General features: G+C 43.2%; 1 protein-coding gene across 1 annotated transcript in view; it reads right to left on the reverse strand.

Annotated features, from left to right (window-relative positions):
* The window catches only part of SPRED2 (sprouty related EVH1 domain containing 2), a 59,389-nt gene that overhangs the window by 25,433 nt on the left and 15,665 nt on the right, over window positions 1-18,291 (reverse strand). Inside the window, exon 2 of the mRNA XM_053972412.1 lies at window positions 960-1,137. Coding sequence (XP_053828387.1) covers window positions 960-1,137 — 178 coding nt within the window. The remainder of the gene's footprint in view (window positions 1-959; window positions 1,138-18,291) is intronic.

Below are 18,291 nucleotides of genomic sequence, written 5' to 3' on the forward strand. Positions count from 1 at the left end.
ACTCCCCTCACTGTTTTTAAATTGTTCACCCCCAGCCAGACACTCATCTCAAGTTCTGCTGTGCCAAAACCATCTCTAGAGTGATGCACAGGGACAACAGGAACGGCTTGTCATGTCTTACTCCACCCCTCAAAACCATAAGCATGGCTCCTAAATAATGTCAAAAAAAGCATCCTAAGCAAACAGCATTGCAAAAGACAAACCAGAATTGAAACAGCTTTAAAACATCAGGCTTTTTGAAAGCAAGATCATTTCTGACTCAAATAATGCATTTTTTGAGCCTGTGGAGGAAGTGCTGCTTTTAAGCTAGCCCATATCTTCACAGGAGTGCATTTCAGAAGAATCAAATACATAAAAACAAGATAACAAACGATAACATTTCAAGTGGCCCCTGGAAATCAGGAAAAGGCTTTATTAATTTGATTTGTGCAGGGATACAAGAGAGCTCCTTTTTAGATAAACAGCTACCAGGAGAAACCGAGTGTGTCAATTCATAAGAGACAACTTGTCTTCATATTCTCACTCAGCTTGTTCAAACCTTGAACAGCACGCAGCATAAATAATTCATGGCCCTTTTAAAAGGCTTGCACTGCATTACTCAGTGCAATGTGACTGGCTTCATGGGCTCTTTACACTTCAATTCACTTCTCACTTACCCCCGCACTAGGTCTAAGAAAAAAAAAGAAAAAAACACAGGCCCTCTTTCATTCAAAGGGGATCTTTGCACATGGATGTCAAAAATTTACCTGCTCCTTCCAGGTGGCATCACGCCAGCCTAGGTAGCAAAAGATGGCAATTCTAGATGACGATTGGGTTTGTTTTGTCCAATCCAGTATTATTTGCACATGCCTGTTTTTCATATATTTAAAAACCCAAAACTTGCAAAAGAATACAATAGCAATAGATTTGGGATAATTCTCATTATAAGAACAGACAGAAGTTGAATTAGGATCTATTACCAGTTTGTCTTTCTGCCTTTCACCATGGATTAGAAATCCACTTCTTCCATTGCCCTCCGGGTACGTGACCTTGCAGACGCCAACTCTACTGAGACCGCCTCCTTCTTGCGGCAACCATCCCCCACTGGAGTCATCTCGGGTCATAACCACAGCTTTGACTCGCACAATATAGCTGTCACTGCAACGGCAACAAAACAAAAACAGAACCTTTTGTGAGCATCACGGTCGCATTCGCAGCAGCTCTTCTTGAGGGTGGTGTTTAGACGGCGCTGCGCCGACCCCAGCGGAGAGTTTCTGCCCGGGATGGGTGTCCATGGACGGCCTGGAACGCTCCAGCCATCGTAGGAAAGAGACCTGCCACATGTCAACAGACAGATCATACAGCCTGTGGTCCCTGACACTCTCTGCCTCCTGCAGCTAGGGACAGGGACCAAGAGAGTGGGGTGACCCAGGCACCACCCCAAGGCCAACTCCCACACTGGGGCATCAGGTCTCCAAAGTGCTGGAAGAACACATGGAGCTCAAATAACCCATGAACGAAGTGTTTCAAGGTTTCTGTGATCAAATCTGTGAAGCGAGCTTTGGAAGATGACACTCAAATTCCTCCACCGTTTTATGGGGAAAATCCCACAAATGTGGCTCCAGCTGGTACCTCAGATGAAAGGAGACAGGAATCGGCTCAGCTCAAGTCATCAGGACCATACCATGCCCCTAAAACAGTTTCACCAGCATTTCACAGGGCTTTGAAAGTCAGAGTCTCCTAACCTCACAAGAAACTATTCTGGAAACACCCAAGATCTGGGGATAATCCAGACACCTACCACAAAGGTTTAGAAGAGCCCCCGCAGTGGGAGACTCCAGGCCTGCCCTGTACCCTTTCCACAAAGCAGTTGCTCCATCACCTACTGGCGACATCCCCAAGGTCACTCAGAAGCAGAAAAGCCCCTACAGAACGCAAGGAAAAGCCACACACCTCGCATGGAACGTGCAACAGACTACAAGCTAAAATGGGCTGTGCCACGCACACCCACGGCGCTGCAGAGCTGCTGAGGCACCCAGTGGTGCCCACAAAGCTGCTGCAGGGCACTCAAACCTGCAACATTAACATCAAACCTGGGACGAGAAAAAGGGATGTGCCCATGGACTGTCCATCTCCAGATCACCAGGTGACCTCACCAGGAGAAGGAAGATCAACACACAGAAGGCTCCAAGAGGCAGCCTTTCAAAATGACAGGTATTACCCTTTATGGAGAGAAATTCCTCCCTGTATCCAGATATTTTCCCAGCATCCTGTACAGCATGACAAGCAGTAGTAGCTTTCTTCATCCTGCACCAGGTAAAATTGCCTCATTTTCAGACTATTTTTGCAGCAGTTCAGCTGCTAACACTTAAACTCCAAGTTTCCCTTTCTCTGACACAACCACATCTAACATCTAAGCAACCAGCCTCATGGATCCTACCTGAAAGCAGTTTGAGGACAAACCAAGGGAAGCAGTGAGCATCTCCTGGGACCAGCTTATCTCTTCTGATCTCACAAAACATATGCTGCAATTTTCTTTTCACAGCCTTTATTTTATGGATATGCCAACCTTCTCACTGGACCTACACAATGACAGCAGTGCACAGATGCCAGAAGCTCATCCCCTGCTGCCCTGAGTACTTTGCAATGGCTGATAAAAAGCTTTCCAATCCTATACACAGCCACAGCTGACACACACAAGGTATACACAGAACTGAGAAACCATGTTTTTAAGAATATTTTTGCTTGAGTCCTTAAAGCAGCTTCCTGGTACAGTAAACAGGGTAAGTGTGTCTATAAATGGATCCAGTTACCTTTTTATTTTTTAATGAAAACCTCTTTCTAGATTTTACAGAGGCAACTTTAATCTCCTGACTTCCTGATACTCAGAAATAAGCAAAATACTTCAGCTAATTTCCTACTGTGCAAAAATTGAGCTGCTTCCATCCAAGACAGTTTTTATTCTTTGTACCTTTTCCATACTGTCTATAAGGATTAACAATTAGCAGATTAAGTAAAAAGAAAGCCAACTATACATTTCTACATCTTTCTACTATTCCCCAAGGATCCTTTCTGGACTTATTTTTAGCTCTCTTCTGAAGTCAGAGCCGCTCAATACGACCTTCCCTCCTATCCTCCCACAAAAGTCATCCACAGAAACTGCTGCTTCTCCTTCCACACTTGAAAATTGCCACTGGCATTATAGCTTCCTGCAGGATTTACCATTCACTTTTATGGCAGCAGTTGGAGCCTCTGGCTGTCCCAAAAGTAATGTTGCCTTCAGTTACTTTGCTGCAGAAATTGTCCACTTAAAGGAAAATTAAGCAAGAAGCAGCTACTCAGCACTTTGTGATTCCTGACAGTTATTTACACATTTCCATCCCCTCTCAGTGAATTCTCTAGGCTCCTAATTGCATCTGAGTATTACTGGATACCTATACATTAAATTTAGGTGCCATGACTATCCCTGCCCATTATAATGACAATCTGGTGGGGCACAGAGACGCATGGTTTTCCTCTTCGTATCCACATCTATCCATGACCTATGGCCCTTACAAACTCTGCCACCACATGCTGAGATAACACCATTTAAACTGTGTTTTTCCTATCCTGAAGACCAACCTCCTTAAAGATAAAAAGCCAGAAAATCTAGTTTCCATCCCCCTACCCCTGCAAGGCGACCTCTGTTCCCCTATTAGACAAGAGCCTTGTGCAGCAGAAGGGTTCACCTTTGGCAGGGCAGGCAAAGCTCTGGCTCCATTAATGTAATCCCCAGCACACTTTCCTGCACGATCAAAAGTCACCAGTGACGCTGGGCTCCCTGCAGAGCTCTGTCCTCACTTCTGCTCTGCTCCAGCCACAGCCACATTTACCAAAGTGCCACCTGTGCCACGGGACTTGGAAAAAAAGAAAGGAAAGATAAAGGGAAAGGAGGTGGTTAAGGGTTCTGAGGGCTTGACATCTTGGTTTAGTCACTGGATTAGGACCCAGAAGCTGCACGTTGAATTTTCAAGGCTACGCACAGCTTCCTCCAGTCTTCTATGTCTAAATCCTGCCTGCTGTTTCCATCCACAAGCCTAGAATAGGCAATGCTTCTTTCCCTCATGCCAGTGTTGATAAATACTTGGGAGGTACTCAAATATTTCAGTTCCATATAAGGATCTCGCTTCCTTAGTGTAAAAGCTGTTTATTTTCTTTGCTATTTCATTTTACGCGACTGCATCAAGGCTCTGGCTGGTTCCAAGTGTTCCAAATCCTGAGGAGCAAAGGAGCGATCTGCAAATCCCATGTGTGTGCCACTGATGAAACCTTGGTGCACTGGAGTAGCAGAACAACCACATTCAAGCCATCCATCTGCATTTTTATCATGGTAACTGCAATTCAACTCTGTCACAAGAAATGGTTAATGAGGTACATGAAAATATTTGGTCCATTACAATTAATGAGGTACTGATAGCTAAAAATGAAACAATTAGAGAAAACCCCACAGTAGCCTTAGTTCCCCTTGTTTTATTGGATCCTTGGAACTTTTAAGACTGCTCTAATTGTTGGGTTTATGGCCTATGCGCTATGCTTTTCATGCAAACTATTCTTAATTATGCTCTTAAATGCTATCTTAACCCTACAGATTTGTCCTCAACAGCCTTAAAAGCTTGGGAAGAAAGTATCTGAAGGGATTACCCAGCTGCATGGCAGGCAGCCAGCTTGTTCCAGGGCTGCTCCAGGTTGTCTGCCTGCCCCACCCTGAGTGAAGAAAAAAAGAAACAGAATGAACTTGGGGAGTAAAGGTAGCGCCGAAAAGCACGTGTTGTTTTTATTGGAAGGAAAAGAGAACTCTTTAAAAATTATAGCTCGTGGGTATGCACATACATCTATAAAAGTAAAATACAGTGCGTGCATGTCTAATTGCTTTTCCGGAGGACACAGAATTTTCCTAAACAAGAAGTGACTGAATATGACCTCTGTCATCACTGAACCCTGGCTTCCTTATCTACAGTCCAACTCACAAAGCATTTGTGTGTCTAAGAGACAGGTGACACTCGAGGCTGACAGAAGTGCTGTCCCCCACCATGTACGCATGGGGCTGCCCTCATCCTGTGCTCTCAGACATAAACCACATCACCACCAGCAACACTAATGGGGGACACAGCCATGAGCCCCTTGTGTGGCCAGTGAGGGCTTAGGGCTGCAATCCTGCATCCAGGACTAAAAACCAAAACAATTCACTCCTTAATTAAGGTTTAATTTCACCAATGTCTTTGTAAAAGGAGGGTCAAAGTAGACAACTCCCTTCCACCAGCTGCTCTTCTTTTCCACTTTGCTTCCAAAGCAGCAACTGCAGATACCATCAGATGTCTAAAAATCCCAAGGGAGAAGGAAAACATAGTCCAACCCACCACATTTACTACTTTTTTTGAATGACATTTAGTATCTAAAACACTTCCCAGACACCTTCCATAATTCAGTAATATCTTTCCCTCTAGCCAAGCTACTTGACCAAAACACAAGATTATAAACTTCTACAATATTGCTGCCAAAAGGCACTTTGATGTTTTCCTCCCTTCCCAACTCTACAGCTTACAAGGCCAGAAGAGATCCAGGTCTCAGAAAAAAAGGTATTTGCCCATAATGGGTTTCAACATTATGGACTATTGTCTTTTAATCCATGCATTGACATTTCCAGATCCCAGGTTTTAGGGAAGAGCCTTAAAGGACAGCAGGAGGCTGCTAATGCAACAGCAGCAGAGGTCAGGCAGTTCAGCTGAACCAGGCACATAAACACTATTTAAACTATTTGGATCCAAACAAATTTAACTTTACAATTACTAGGGCATAACCTGTCTCTGGCTGACCTGGATGTATTTCACAGTGCCAGGTGTTTTCCCTGCCTCAGCAGCTCCAACAGCTGGAGTTAAAGCCATCACATTCTGCCCAGGTGATTGCTGCAAGTTGTATTGTGAGGCTCCTCTCTGCAGTTCATCCCACAGCCAGAAAGCAGGGACATTAAAAGCTGCTATTTTTGGAGTCCTTGATCTGTTGGTCAGTTCATGAACCTTCTTGCAAAGGTGACATATCTGCAGATTATAACCAGCATTTTCTTTTTCAAATCCTAACTCAGCAATTTGTTTGAAAGCAAACTTCTGAGAGTATGCAGTTATAGCAAATTAAGTTGATATTTCCATACCATTTAGATTTCCAGCAGGTTTGAAACTTTTTCATTAAGTATCAAAACCACTAAATATCACCAAGAAAAAAAGACATCTGTGTCTCTCTGGCCAGATCAAATGTTAGAATGGAATCTGAAGAAAACCATGGAAAATCTCCCAGAAGTTTTCCTTGCCCTCACCTCTGCATCATACCAGGAACAAAGAATCTCTATACCTGTAACCCAACTCTTGTATAACCAATTTGCAACCTGCATTTTTCTGGTTTTCAAATCAAACACCACCAGAATAAAAAGGGCACCTGGGAAATTTTAGTTTCCACACAGTCAGAGTAAATACAAACAATTCAGTCTCTACATTCCTTGCTCCAGAGATGCTGGCAGAGCCCAGAGCAGCCCCAAAGGCAAAATGAAGAGGGGTCAGATCTCCACAGCCAGTGCTCGGCAAGCCTGGGTTTGCTTCCAGCACTGCAGCGCATCCAAAAATCCTCCACAGGAAAATCTAACAGCAGTTTTGTTTGGTTTGTTGTTGTTGTTTTTTTTCCTTTTTTTTTCCCCAGAAGAAAAAGGACTTCTCAAAAAACCAAGACACCTGCAACAACCCAGCCGCCCGCCTCCACATCTCCTTTAAATGCCGAGGCAGTGAGGAACAAAGGAACCCTTTCACCAAAACGTTTGTTCAACATTTAAGGCTGATTTTATTGAGTTTACGAGAAACAGCTCTATCCTAACTAGCTCAAATGGGATTTCATAATCCCGTAATTAGTTCAGATCCTTCCAGGAAGTATATGAGAATTCATTCCTGAAATGCATACATACATTATATATATATATACACACACACACATATATATTAAAAAATATACATATTATATAGTCCTGCATGGACTAAATCTATTTTTTTTTGGCCAGTGTAACATCCTCTCCTGTGCCAGACTTGCCCAGTGATCCCCACAAAGTGCTGCACACGTGGGCAAAACCTCAAATGAACTGGAAGCAGCTTTTTAGGGAAAAAAGCTGGCTTACAAGTATGCTGATAGGCAAGCAAAGATCCACGGATGCAGCTCTAGGTCTCTCCCCAGAAATTAGCTTATTACACAAACAATATTGAATTAAAATGACATTTTAACGGCATTGGGGCAGATTAATTTATGACTTGTGTCTGTATTGAAGCATTTATGTAACACTGCTGAAACTGTGTTAGAGCTGTCAAAAGTCACAGCAAATGTTGTTACAAAAATACTCAAAACAATATTTGATTTTTTTTTTCCCCCTAAACGGCAGCCATGACATCACGGGGACACACATACCAACGACAGAACTTTTAATGAGCAACCATTCAATGAAATCTCTGAAAAAAGACTTTCCTTCAAATTTGTTGAATGGATCAATTTTGCAATAAATGGTTATAGATGCACATGGTATGTCTTGAAAAGTTAAAAGGGGCAGCATAATATATTAGAATAACTTGCCCTGCACCTCATGCAGTACAGGCAAGAGTTGCAGCCTCAAGTCCTCTTATTTTTGTGCAAGAGTACAAAATATTAACAAATTACAAGGAAGCTAATTAGTACTATCATTTACAGTAATGAGTAATAAATTGTTGTTGCATGACAGATGGTATTTGTTTTATACCACATGTAAGATAAGCAAAAATCACGTAAAAGTTTAGCCAGCCAAATAGGTAGATTTGTAAGATCTGCATCCTGAATTGATTCCCCTACGTCAAAAAAAAAAAAAAAAATCACAACCAAGTTCTACCCTAATTTTTTTCCTAACATAAACTGACCATAAGCATTGTTATTGCTATCCTATGTTAGCTAATGAACAGCAATACTTAGCAAAAAAAAAAAAAACCCACTGACAACCACAGAAACTACATTCCATAAAAATGATTATGTCTGCAGACATATACAGAGTATTCCTGTAAACTCAAAGTTTACAAAGAAAAGAAAAAAAATTGCTCACCCAAAGGAAGTTGAATTTTCTCCCACTCTCCTCCATTTTGATCAGTGGAGACTACAACTATATTTATTGCTCTGTAAACATCCTCAATGACATGTATGTTATAATTATGAAGAGCAGATAATATTTTGCAAATATTAAAAAAAATAAAATAATTCTGTGACTCAGTTCCAGCTGGGACTGTATCAGAAGAGGGGTGAGGGAGTAAGCAGGATAACTGCAGTCTAAATCCAAAGGGTTTTCATCTTTTGCCAGATAAATGAATGTAAAAAAGAAAAGAAGACATTCTTGGCTGTATCAAAACCAGCAAGCACATTGGTTTTGCCTTCAACCTTTTTTTTATAAATCCCCTACTCCATCAAATATCCATGAAGAAGGACATCAAGGGAATTAGCTTCCCAGGCAGCATCTATTTTTCCTGTTGGAATTTAAAGAAAGGGTGAATGCTAAATCATTAGTTCTGGGAAAAAAAATTGATACGCAACCATAAATGAAAGGCTGTGTCTCACAGAAGAATTCTTACATATTCACTGATAAATTATATGCTGATTTAGACAACATTCAGAAGGGCTGTGGGGGCAGATGGGGGGAGGTGGAGGAAAAAGAACCCCAGGAGTAAAAAACACGGAATTATACGCAGCCAGAGCACACTTACCTGCTGGGGGATGCCATTTCCTCTGCATTTTAAACCTTTACTGCTCCTTTGTAGCACCATTGCCACCACCAGCCTCCCTGTCTGCCCCGTGTCCCAGCTGGCTGCTGCTTCCCCCCAATGCGTGATTCAGTCTCCTGGAGGGATGTGCTGCATTGTGCGGGGTGAGTCATCCCAGAGGTATTCTGCACATTACAGCCCCGGCCGGACCATTACTCATTCGCAATATCCTCCCGGCTCGGAAGAGAACATCGACCAAAGATCCTTGTTTCCCCACCCCGGTTATAGGCTGGGAAAAAAAAATAAAATAATTACGATACAACTGCCATAAAGTCATGATGGGGGTGTTTAGCAGCAGCTGATGGGGCAAACGTGCAGCTGAGAGGCTGCCCAGCAAGGCACCCATGCACCCAGGGCTGCCAACAGGTCCAAAGTTGAATGCAGGTGTCATTTCCTCTGGTAGCCTGTCAGCACTTTATTCCCAAAAGTTGCCAACACAGCGCTGGGACCAAGGGTCCAAACAACTCAGAAGGCTTGGAGGAAGCACTCAGTCTTCCAGTATGTCTACCTCCATCACAACTTTTAAAGGGGTTTTAAATACTTCCAGTGGGCAATGAGTTGGTATCTCTAAATACCAGCTACAGATCCTCACACACCCCATCTCTGCTGGCAGCCCACACAGCTGCAGTGCCAGCAGCTGCATCCCTGCACAGGAGCTTTGTGTTGGACACTGCGTCTCAAACGCTCCCCTTGCTGCTCAGGAACCTCCTGGACAACTGCTGGAACCCCTCGCCCAGCCAGGTGTTGAGTATGTCCCCACAAGTTCTATGATGATCCCTAATGCCCTCTCATTAAAGCAGAAATGCTGCTCAAGAAATGCCTCAGCACCGATAACAAGAATAAAAATTGTGACACTAGGGCTCTGAAAGCAGCTTCTAAAAATACCTGCCCAGTTTCTGAAGTAATCTGTGCTGATGATTAGGCAGGAGGGGAGAAGAAAGCTAAGTGTTTCCAGGCTCAGCTGCTTCTGTCTGCCTTAAATCCAAATGGTTTTAACCCTGATTTGGGACAAAAATCCCCTTTTCCCCAAGGTGGAGAATGATGACCAAGGTGATGTTGCGTGCAATCATCCTTCAGAAGAAAGCTGCATCTCCACTTTACAGATACAGACAACCTAAAATCACAGGTGCTCCTGAAAACTTCATGCTTGGATCACGGAAGTGTTGAGCTAAGGACTAATGAGGCTTGAACCCAGCTTCATTGAGCAGACACCAGGCCACATGGAGGATGCTGGGACTAGATGGCCTTAAAAGGTCCCTTCCCATTCAAACCATTTTGATTCTATGATATTCTGACATCTGTTCATTGCTTCTCTCCAGCACTCAGCGAGCACGTGTGCAGGTGCAGCTGCAGGCACCTATTTGCAGCTTGGGTGGATTTTGTCATGACAATGGAATCAAGCTACAGTCCAAAGTCATGGTGAAGACAACAGGCAGCATGCAAAGTTTGTTACAGTGGTATCAACAGATAGCTGCATTTACTAAATTTTAATATACAACATAAAAAGATCATTTAGTTTAATGGCCAGAGAATAGTCTGTGTTAGTAGAAGTACATCTGCAACCAGTGGGTTAACTCATTAGTCAGAGTAGCATGCTATGCAAGTAATTAATATGATAGGTGGGATTATTTTAGATTTTAATTGCACATCCCCAGTCCACATCTCATTCTATCCAGGTGTGCCAGAATCTGCCACCTCACTTTCCTCTTCAAGCTCTGCAGCAACACTGCTTTTACCTTCAAATGCTTAATGCAGCACCCATCAGCTCAATCCTCATCTGTCTCCAGCAAGAACTCAGCACACAAGTCCAAAGCAACGTCAGCCAGCAAAATTCAAGAAAGCTGCCTGGCACTTTTTGCTTCAAGTCCAGTTTCTAAAGCTTTTCTCCCAAGGGAAGATGAAATTAGCCTCCCTGTGTAAGACAAAACTATCCTTGAATAAGCTGTGTTGTAATCATGTTTTTGAAACAACATCTTGAGCAGTTACATCTCCCCAAGTTTTCCTGTTTTCTTGCCTTCTTACTGGTCTGCAGGCCAACCCCAGCCCTGGTCCTCCTAAAAGCTCAAGGCTCAGCACACAGAGCGACTTGAGACTATCAGAAGGTTCTTACAGATGAGCAACATCAACCAACAGTTCCAGTATGACAAATTACATAGAGAAGCCATCACACTGTACAGGTACCACAATCTCACAGCTGCTGTGGGGCAACTCTCAGCTGATGGGGCTGGGTTGAGCCACCACCTGGGTAATCTCTGCAAAGCTGCTGCTCTGCCCAGGGTCAGGAGCAGGTGGGGATAAACACTGTGTGTGAAAATGCAAGAGAGAAAAAAGCTCTCTGTTACAAATGTTACAGCATGCTCAATCCATAGGGATGGAAACAATGTCCTCGCCTCTTGTCTACATCCAGAAGCTGTTGCATCAGTCAAGAAGAACCACCAACTAATTCAGCTGGCTTCAAGCCCTGCTCCCAAAGGTTTTCTCCAAAGGGAAGCAGATATCAAGTCACTGGATCAGCATCAACTGAATCACTCACTGGGTTCTCACCTTTGCACATGTTCGTTAACCTTAAGCTTAAGCTAACAAACCTCAGCTCCAAGACTGGCAATGCTGCTGCCCTTTAAAAAATATTACGATTAACATAATAATTATTTCCCCCCTTGAATACTGCCCAGTCCAGTAGTATCCAACCCTACTAGCGTGGTGCCACAGTGAAATATCCTCCAAAGTTTTCTTGCAATTCCTAGCGTGGACCAATGAGTGGCTGTGCCAATACATTAACATCTTCCCCATTTCCCAGCAAAATTCATGCTGCTACAGGGTTCTGCTGTTAGAAATCTAAAGTAAACACTGCACCTGGAGAGCCAGCAAGGTGGTGGATCTGCCTTTTGCTGCCTGCCAGCCAACTGCAAGCATAGTTCAAAAAGCTGAGACAGTGGCTGGAGCAAGAGGAGATGGAATTTTCACTGGAGCTGCTGGAGCACTGGTAAAGAGAATGAAATTCAGCCACCTTGTTAACAGCAGTCATGTCAATGGGCTGAACTTCTGCAGCAAAACATTAACAGAGCACCCAGGACCAGGCCCTGGCAGTTGTGAACTGGGCACAAAGATATCTCAGCACGCAATTCCAGTGCAGTGTGAGGTTCCCAGCAGGGCCAGGTCCATTTTGGGAATACTGAAACTTGTCATGCCTCACCCTCTGGGAACACCAGGCAACCTACTTTCAGTGTAGTAGTCAAGATTAACCACAGCAATATTGCCTGAACACTGCTTGCTGTGCCTTGTAAGAGGTAAAGGTGACTTTTCACCATCTTTGTTTAAATTTAAAAAAATAACAAAACCCAAAATAGAATAAACAACAAAAAAAAAAAAAAAAAACCAAAAAAAACCAAAAAAAAAAAAAAAAACAAACACCAAAAAAAAACCCCAAAAAAACAAAAAAAACACAAAACAAAAAAACCCCCAAACAATCAAATGCCCTCCAAACAAACAACAAGCCCTAACAAAAGACTTCATAGGCATGGTCAGTGTAGTTTTATGCCCAGCACTTGAGAGACACCCACTGCACTTATGCTGTCCTGCTGTCCACAAAGCTTTCTTGAATACCGGGGTCATTCAGCTGCGTCACAGGGAAAAGCAGGAAGCATGTCAAAAATAGGAAAAATGGCACAAAATTAGATCCTTAGGAAGGACTTCAGACATTTTATGATACGCTTTAGGCTGCTGAACATTACAGGAGCGCTGAAATGCTCCTCCCTACCTATCATTACCATGCTTTCCCTATTTTGAATGTCATTCTCATAGATGAATGGACCTTTGTACATATGTATGACAACAAAAAAATGACCCCAGCATAGATGGGTATTTCCAGCCAGGATCTGGGTGGAGGCCATATGGACTTCATTTTCCTGCAGACAGATCAAAGGGAAGTGCCAAGAGCGTCTTACAGGACTCCACATAAACATCCATGACCAGAAAAGAGGTTATAAAAATGACATGCACCAAGCTCCTCCACGCCGGAAAAGCCTCATGTGCTTTTCTTCTTAATTAAACCCTTCCTCCACAGCTCCTAATTGATACCTGGACAAACAGCTGTAATATACTCCAGGAAATCTAACCCTGTACTTTGCCTTACTTGTGTGACATGGCCTCAGTCATCACAGGGCACACTGCAAACTTTCATTTTCTTGATAGAAAACTGGTTTAAAAAACAAGCTACTGAAAAACCAAGGCCTTGCTCCTCCCTTTTTATTTTGCACTTTAATACTTAGCTCAAAGTAGAGGTACTTAAGTGTGAGTCTTTTAACCACTGCATCTGTGTTTTCCTTTTCTTTAGGATAATTATTTTTTACCATGATGCAAGTACTCTCAGACTAATTATGCCCATCCTAAACCAGATATATCATTTTGTGTCTTACCCAATTTTTTTCCTCTAGATTTCAAATCATCTTTACTGCTCTCTGAGGGCTGGCACTATCTTCTGGAAAGCCCCACGCCACAACTCAATATTCCACGGTACAACCACCTGCAGGCCAAGAGGCAGGATATGACAATCTTTATCCACCTACATTCCCAAAATCCCTGAAAACTCCCGTAAAACCGTGCTGACCAGCTCCAGCTTCACTCTCCAATCTGATGTTGACTGTGCTTCCTGTCAGCCAGCTCCCTGTTTTGCCAGGGACTGACTTGAACTAACCAGCTTAAGTTTTCAGGATCACTTTGCTTCTCTGTCAGTGTTAGTAAAACATTATCTTGCCCTTAAAATGTACCTTGTCCAGCTCTTCTTCTCAGTGCTCTTGGGAACAAGCTGCTGTTTTATAGACTTACAGGAAGATGAACGCTTATGATTCCACTTTCATTTTTAGTAATGTGGGAATTATTTTATTGCTCATTTATGACACTTATCCTCACGTTCTGCCTCCTTCAGAGCACAGAAAAACCACAAGGCCTGTAAAGGGTACTGCAAGTGTCACCAGGCCTGCCTTGGATCAGGACATCCAGCATTGACTATTTTCATAAGGGCATGCAGTGGTAGGACAAGAGGGAATGGCTTTAAGATGAAAAAGGTAGGTTTAGGTTAAGTATTAAAAATTAATTCTTTATTCAGAGGGTGGTGAGGCACTGACACAGGCTGCCCAGAGAAGCTGTGGATGCCCCATTCCTGAAGTGCTCAAGGTCAGGTTGGATGGGGCTTTGAGCAACCTGGTCTAGTGGGAGATGCCCCTGCCCACAGCAGGGGCTTTGCAGCAAGATGAGTTTTAAGGCTCCTTCCAACCCTAACCATTCTATGGTTCTATGATTCTATTTCTTAGCTTACTGATTTTATTATTTAAGTCCTATAGCAGGCAGAGATTTCTCACCAGTACCTTTGGTCTCCTCTGGCCAACTGTGTGCATCTCCTAACCCCTACTTTGTTCTCCCTGCAGCCAGCTTTCCTGTTTACATCTCTGCTGTCGCTTCCCTTGCACAGCCCAAGGGCTCTGGAAAAAGGACAAACAAACAAGCGTTTCCTCAAGATGCTGGCAGTTGCGTGCCTGTGCCTCTCTCCCTACCACTGTCCTTCACCTGGTCACAACACTGTCACATGCATTTAATGGCTTGTATTTCCTGTGCTCTGCTGTAACAGGCAGAATCTTTTAAATGCTGAAAGATACGGTGGTGCCAAGTGCTTGCCAAATTGTCCCTGGCAAAGAGGGATTTTGCTTGCACACAGCAGAGAAATCAATCAGGAGAATCATCTTGGGGTCATCCTATTTTCTCATTCTGGCAGGTAAGGATGAGTTGTTCAACACACTGCATGTTCATGCTCTCACACCAATTCCTTCTGAAAAGGCTCAGTATAGGGACAGCTGGAGTCCTCTGAAATATATGAAAGGGATCAAAGACTCCCATGGTCTTTCCTTTGAGCAGCAAAGATGGTGAAGCAGCTTCTCATCCTGTACCCATCAGCATTTTTGGCACACTCACTACTAGCTGGGAGCTGCCATCTCAAATCTTCTGGATTCATTGGGGAATACCACAACATTGGACCAAAAAAACCTGCTAATAGCTTATGCAAGTCTATTAATTTAAACGACCACAGCACTGTTTAAAAGCATCAAAAAATGAAACCTGAAGAGAAGCAACATTACTTCCTTGCAGAAGACCCGTGGGAAGAAAACATCTACCTTTTACGTTTGGGCAAAGCCCCATCTATACCATATACTGTCCATTTCCAATAAATGACTGACGTATCTACAAGGGAGGAAGAAGATATACCTTGATTTTTTTTCCTAGCTTGACACTGGTTTTTCTGTGTCTCAAGCTGTGTAACAACCACTCTACACGTGTTCACCAGATGATAATGAAACCACAAGTGTTTATCTCAATCCAAAATGGCTTCTTTCCCCCCCACCCCCCTTAAACTCAGATCTAACCAGGATTTTAATTCCAAGGACAAAAGGTGCATGCTTACCCTTTTATGCTCCACCTACAAACTTGGGTTTTTTTCCTTAAGGCAGTTTCATTCAGCTACAAGTCTGACTTTAGGATTTATCTGTCTCTGCCACTATGTCCACTAATATCTTGGAGCAAAAGAAATTATAGCAAGGAAGAGGCTTGGTCTGAAGATGGGTCTCTGTTGTATTTGTGCAAAGGGAGGGCAGCTCTATGCCCAGCACTCCACTGTGATGTTTTGTCTCCCAGAGAAGTTGGCAGCAGAAGAGTGATGTGTCAAGACTGCCCTGCATGGCCTTCTTTTCCACTAGAAATTAATATTCTGAGAAAACAGCAATGACTTTCTGGCCTCCTAAGGGAGAGACTCATTGCCCAAAAGCAAGATGAGTACAAACTTTGCTAAACAGTTTGCACCATGATGGGAAATCACAAATAGACAAGACATCTGAAAAAAAACCCCAAACCCAAACCAAACTCCTCCATGCCTCTCTGAGTGTGATAGAGAGATATTTCCAGCATTAATCTGCAAGGTGGGGCAAAGGCCCACAAGCTGCTCCTTTGTCCAGGGATGCCTTTTTATTAATGTTAGCACCACGAGGAGGCTGCTGCTCCATCTGTGTTTCCTCCAGCACGGGTTGCAGGGACAACAAGGGTTGCAGGTTGTGCAGGGACAGCCCTGGGAGCCACCAGAAATGCTGAGAAGATGCTGTGGATATGAACACAAGCCAGTGTTCATTCTGCCACAGACACCCCAGGCAGTGCCAGAATGAGCTCTGACCTACAGGCCCAGCTCCAGCAGATTCAGTGATGGAGTCAGATGACGACAGCTCCTTTCAAAGTAGAAAGCTAAGGGGGAAAGTCAGTTACTCATCCAAATCCACTGCTCTCCCTTGGAAATGCATGCATGATGCATACCATCAATTCTGAGAGGGGAGAAATCACATTTCTCCTGTCTTCACCCTGTCCAGATGTGCTTGGGCTGCAATGAGTCCAGCGAGGACTTGGGAGTTAAGTCCCCATCCAACACACACACACACACACCCACGAGGAATATATTTACACATTTAATGCATGTACTTACAAACAGTGTTGAGATTAGCTAGAAGTAACTAAAGTTATTAGTGTAGCAGCTGTAAAGATTGTTTCCATCCCATTATAACAAGGCAATGCAGCATCTGGATATAGAAAACAGGCACTTCCCTGTTGACTAATGGCCAATGCTCACCTTGCTAAAGGACTAGCTGGAAATCTGTGGCTGTCTCAAGAGAAAGCCTAGGATGTAGCAGCATTCCTCTTCTGGAATTCCAGCTAACACTCAGACAGGAGCCCTCCAGATGCATTCACAACCAAGTAAATGAAGTTTAGCTGAAACAACGCTTCGCCAAAACTAACACAAGGACAGTGACCTCTGGAATTTGGTGCTACTTGCAGATGTCCTAAAGGATGCCATCAATGAAGTAATAAAAAAGGTACTTTAAGCCTTGGCAGTGATTCATCTAGGTATTTTTTTTCTAGCAAAAAAGCCTTATTACTGAGGGGAGTGTTTCCTATTATTTGCAGGAAAATTCAGAGGAGAACAAATAGATACTAATTTGTTAAAAAGACAGATAAACATGTACAGGAAACACTTCTGTGAAGGTCCTGATCCTCTGAAGATTAACAATCTACAGTACTAGAGACAAAACCATGACACTGAGGAAACAAGTGAACTATAAAAACAGGAAGAAGTGGAAGTTTATTTTTTTTATGTTATTTTGAGGGAATATTTGTTTTTCTGAAGCTTAAGATACCAGCAAAAGCCTCCATCTGCAAGTCATACTATTCTCTATACAAAAGCAGCTGCAGCGAGTTTCCTCACCCAGGTCCCCAGAGCTGTCAGATGGGGAGGCCATCCTGCACATTACAGATCTGCTGCTTCCCTAACCAACACTGTTGTTCAGCTTTCACCTCATCTAAAGCCATTATGAATTGATGCATAGACAATACTCTGTAGCTGACACCAATAAATCAAGTTATTTTGATGTTGCATTTCCCCCACAGCCACAGGGCTAGGCATTCCCTCCAGATATGTATTTTGGTATATTTACTGTAACAACATTAAGGTTGTACTTGTTGGAAATGAAGGGCTTTGTCACCAACAGAAAAGTTGCTCTGGACTCTCCTGCCTTAAGTTTTTGTTCAAACGAAAATAAAACCATCAGTGCTGTGAATGACAAGGATGCAGCTGGGATGTGCTGGGGCCAATCACCACTTCTGCAACAACCTGGTGGCACAACTATTTTCAGACCATCACAAGTCACCAAAGCTGAACAGACCCCATCACTTTGTCTGGAGGCACCAAACTTTGCTTCTGTCTCAGAAACATGTTGAGCTCGCTCATGGTGGCATCACAAGGAGCCTTCAAACTTCTCCTCCTTGAGTGAGTCAGGCTGAGGCACAGCACTGTCCAGGGGTCTTCTGCTGTTAAGAGAGGTGGGGAGAGTAGGAGACAGGGACCCCCCATCAATTTGTCTTCACTGAGGATCTTTTTGAAACAACTTCTCCACCTTTTTCTTGCAAAAGCCCGCAATGAACCTAGATAATTCCCACTGCAACCAATGCCATGCACGTGTACTCAATGCCAACCTAAGAGCAGAATTCAAATCTGTCTGCAGAATTCCCAGAGCACAGAAAGCTATCAATGCAGAAAATAAGTTCAACTTAACCTGAAAAAAAGGTTTAAATATTTATGCCCCTAATATGTCCTCATCACTTCACTCTTCAGTACCATTTATAGATGAGTTATTTTTGTCCACTGAAAGTCATCCCTTTGAACTAGGGCATTCACTGTTTAGGAAATACAATTACATTTCCACGTTAGTTAGTGGATGTTAGTTAACTAGCAAGGGGAAAATTATCTACATTAAGAAAATACAAGTGCAACACCATCAGCCCTGCTTTCCACTTGGCTTTGACCTCTACCACAACTGCAATAATGATGCAGATGTTATTTGTACAGTTATTGTGCACAAATACAGAAGTATCTCTACACTGGATATTA

This window comes from Vidua macroura, chromosome 3, assembly GCF_024509145.1.
Source record: "Vidua macroura isolate BioBank_ID:100142 chromosome 3, ASM2450914v1, whole genome shotgun sequence".
NCBI classification, from domain to species: domain Eukaryota; kingdom Metazoa; phylum Chordata; class Aves; order Passeriformes; family Viduidae; genus Vidua; species Vidua macroura.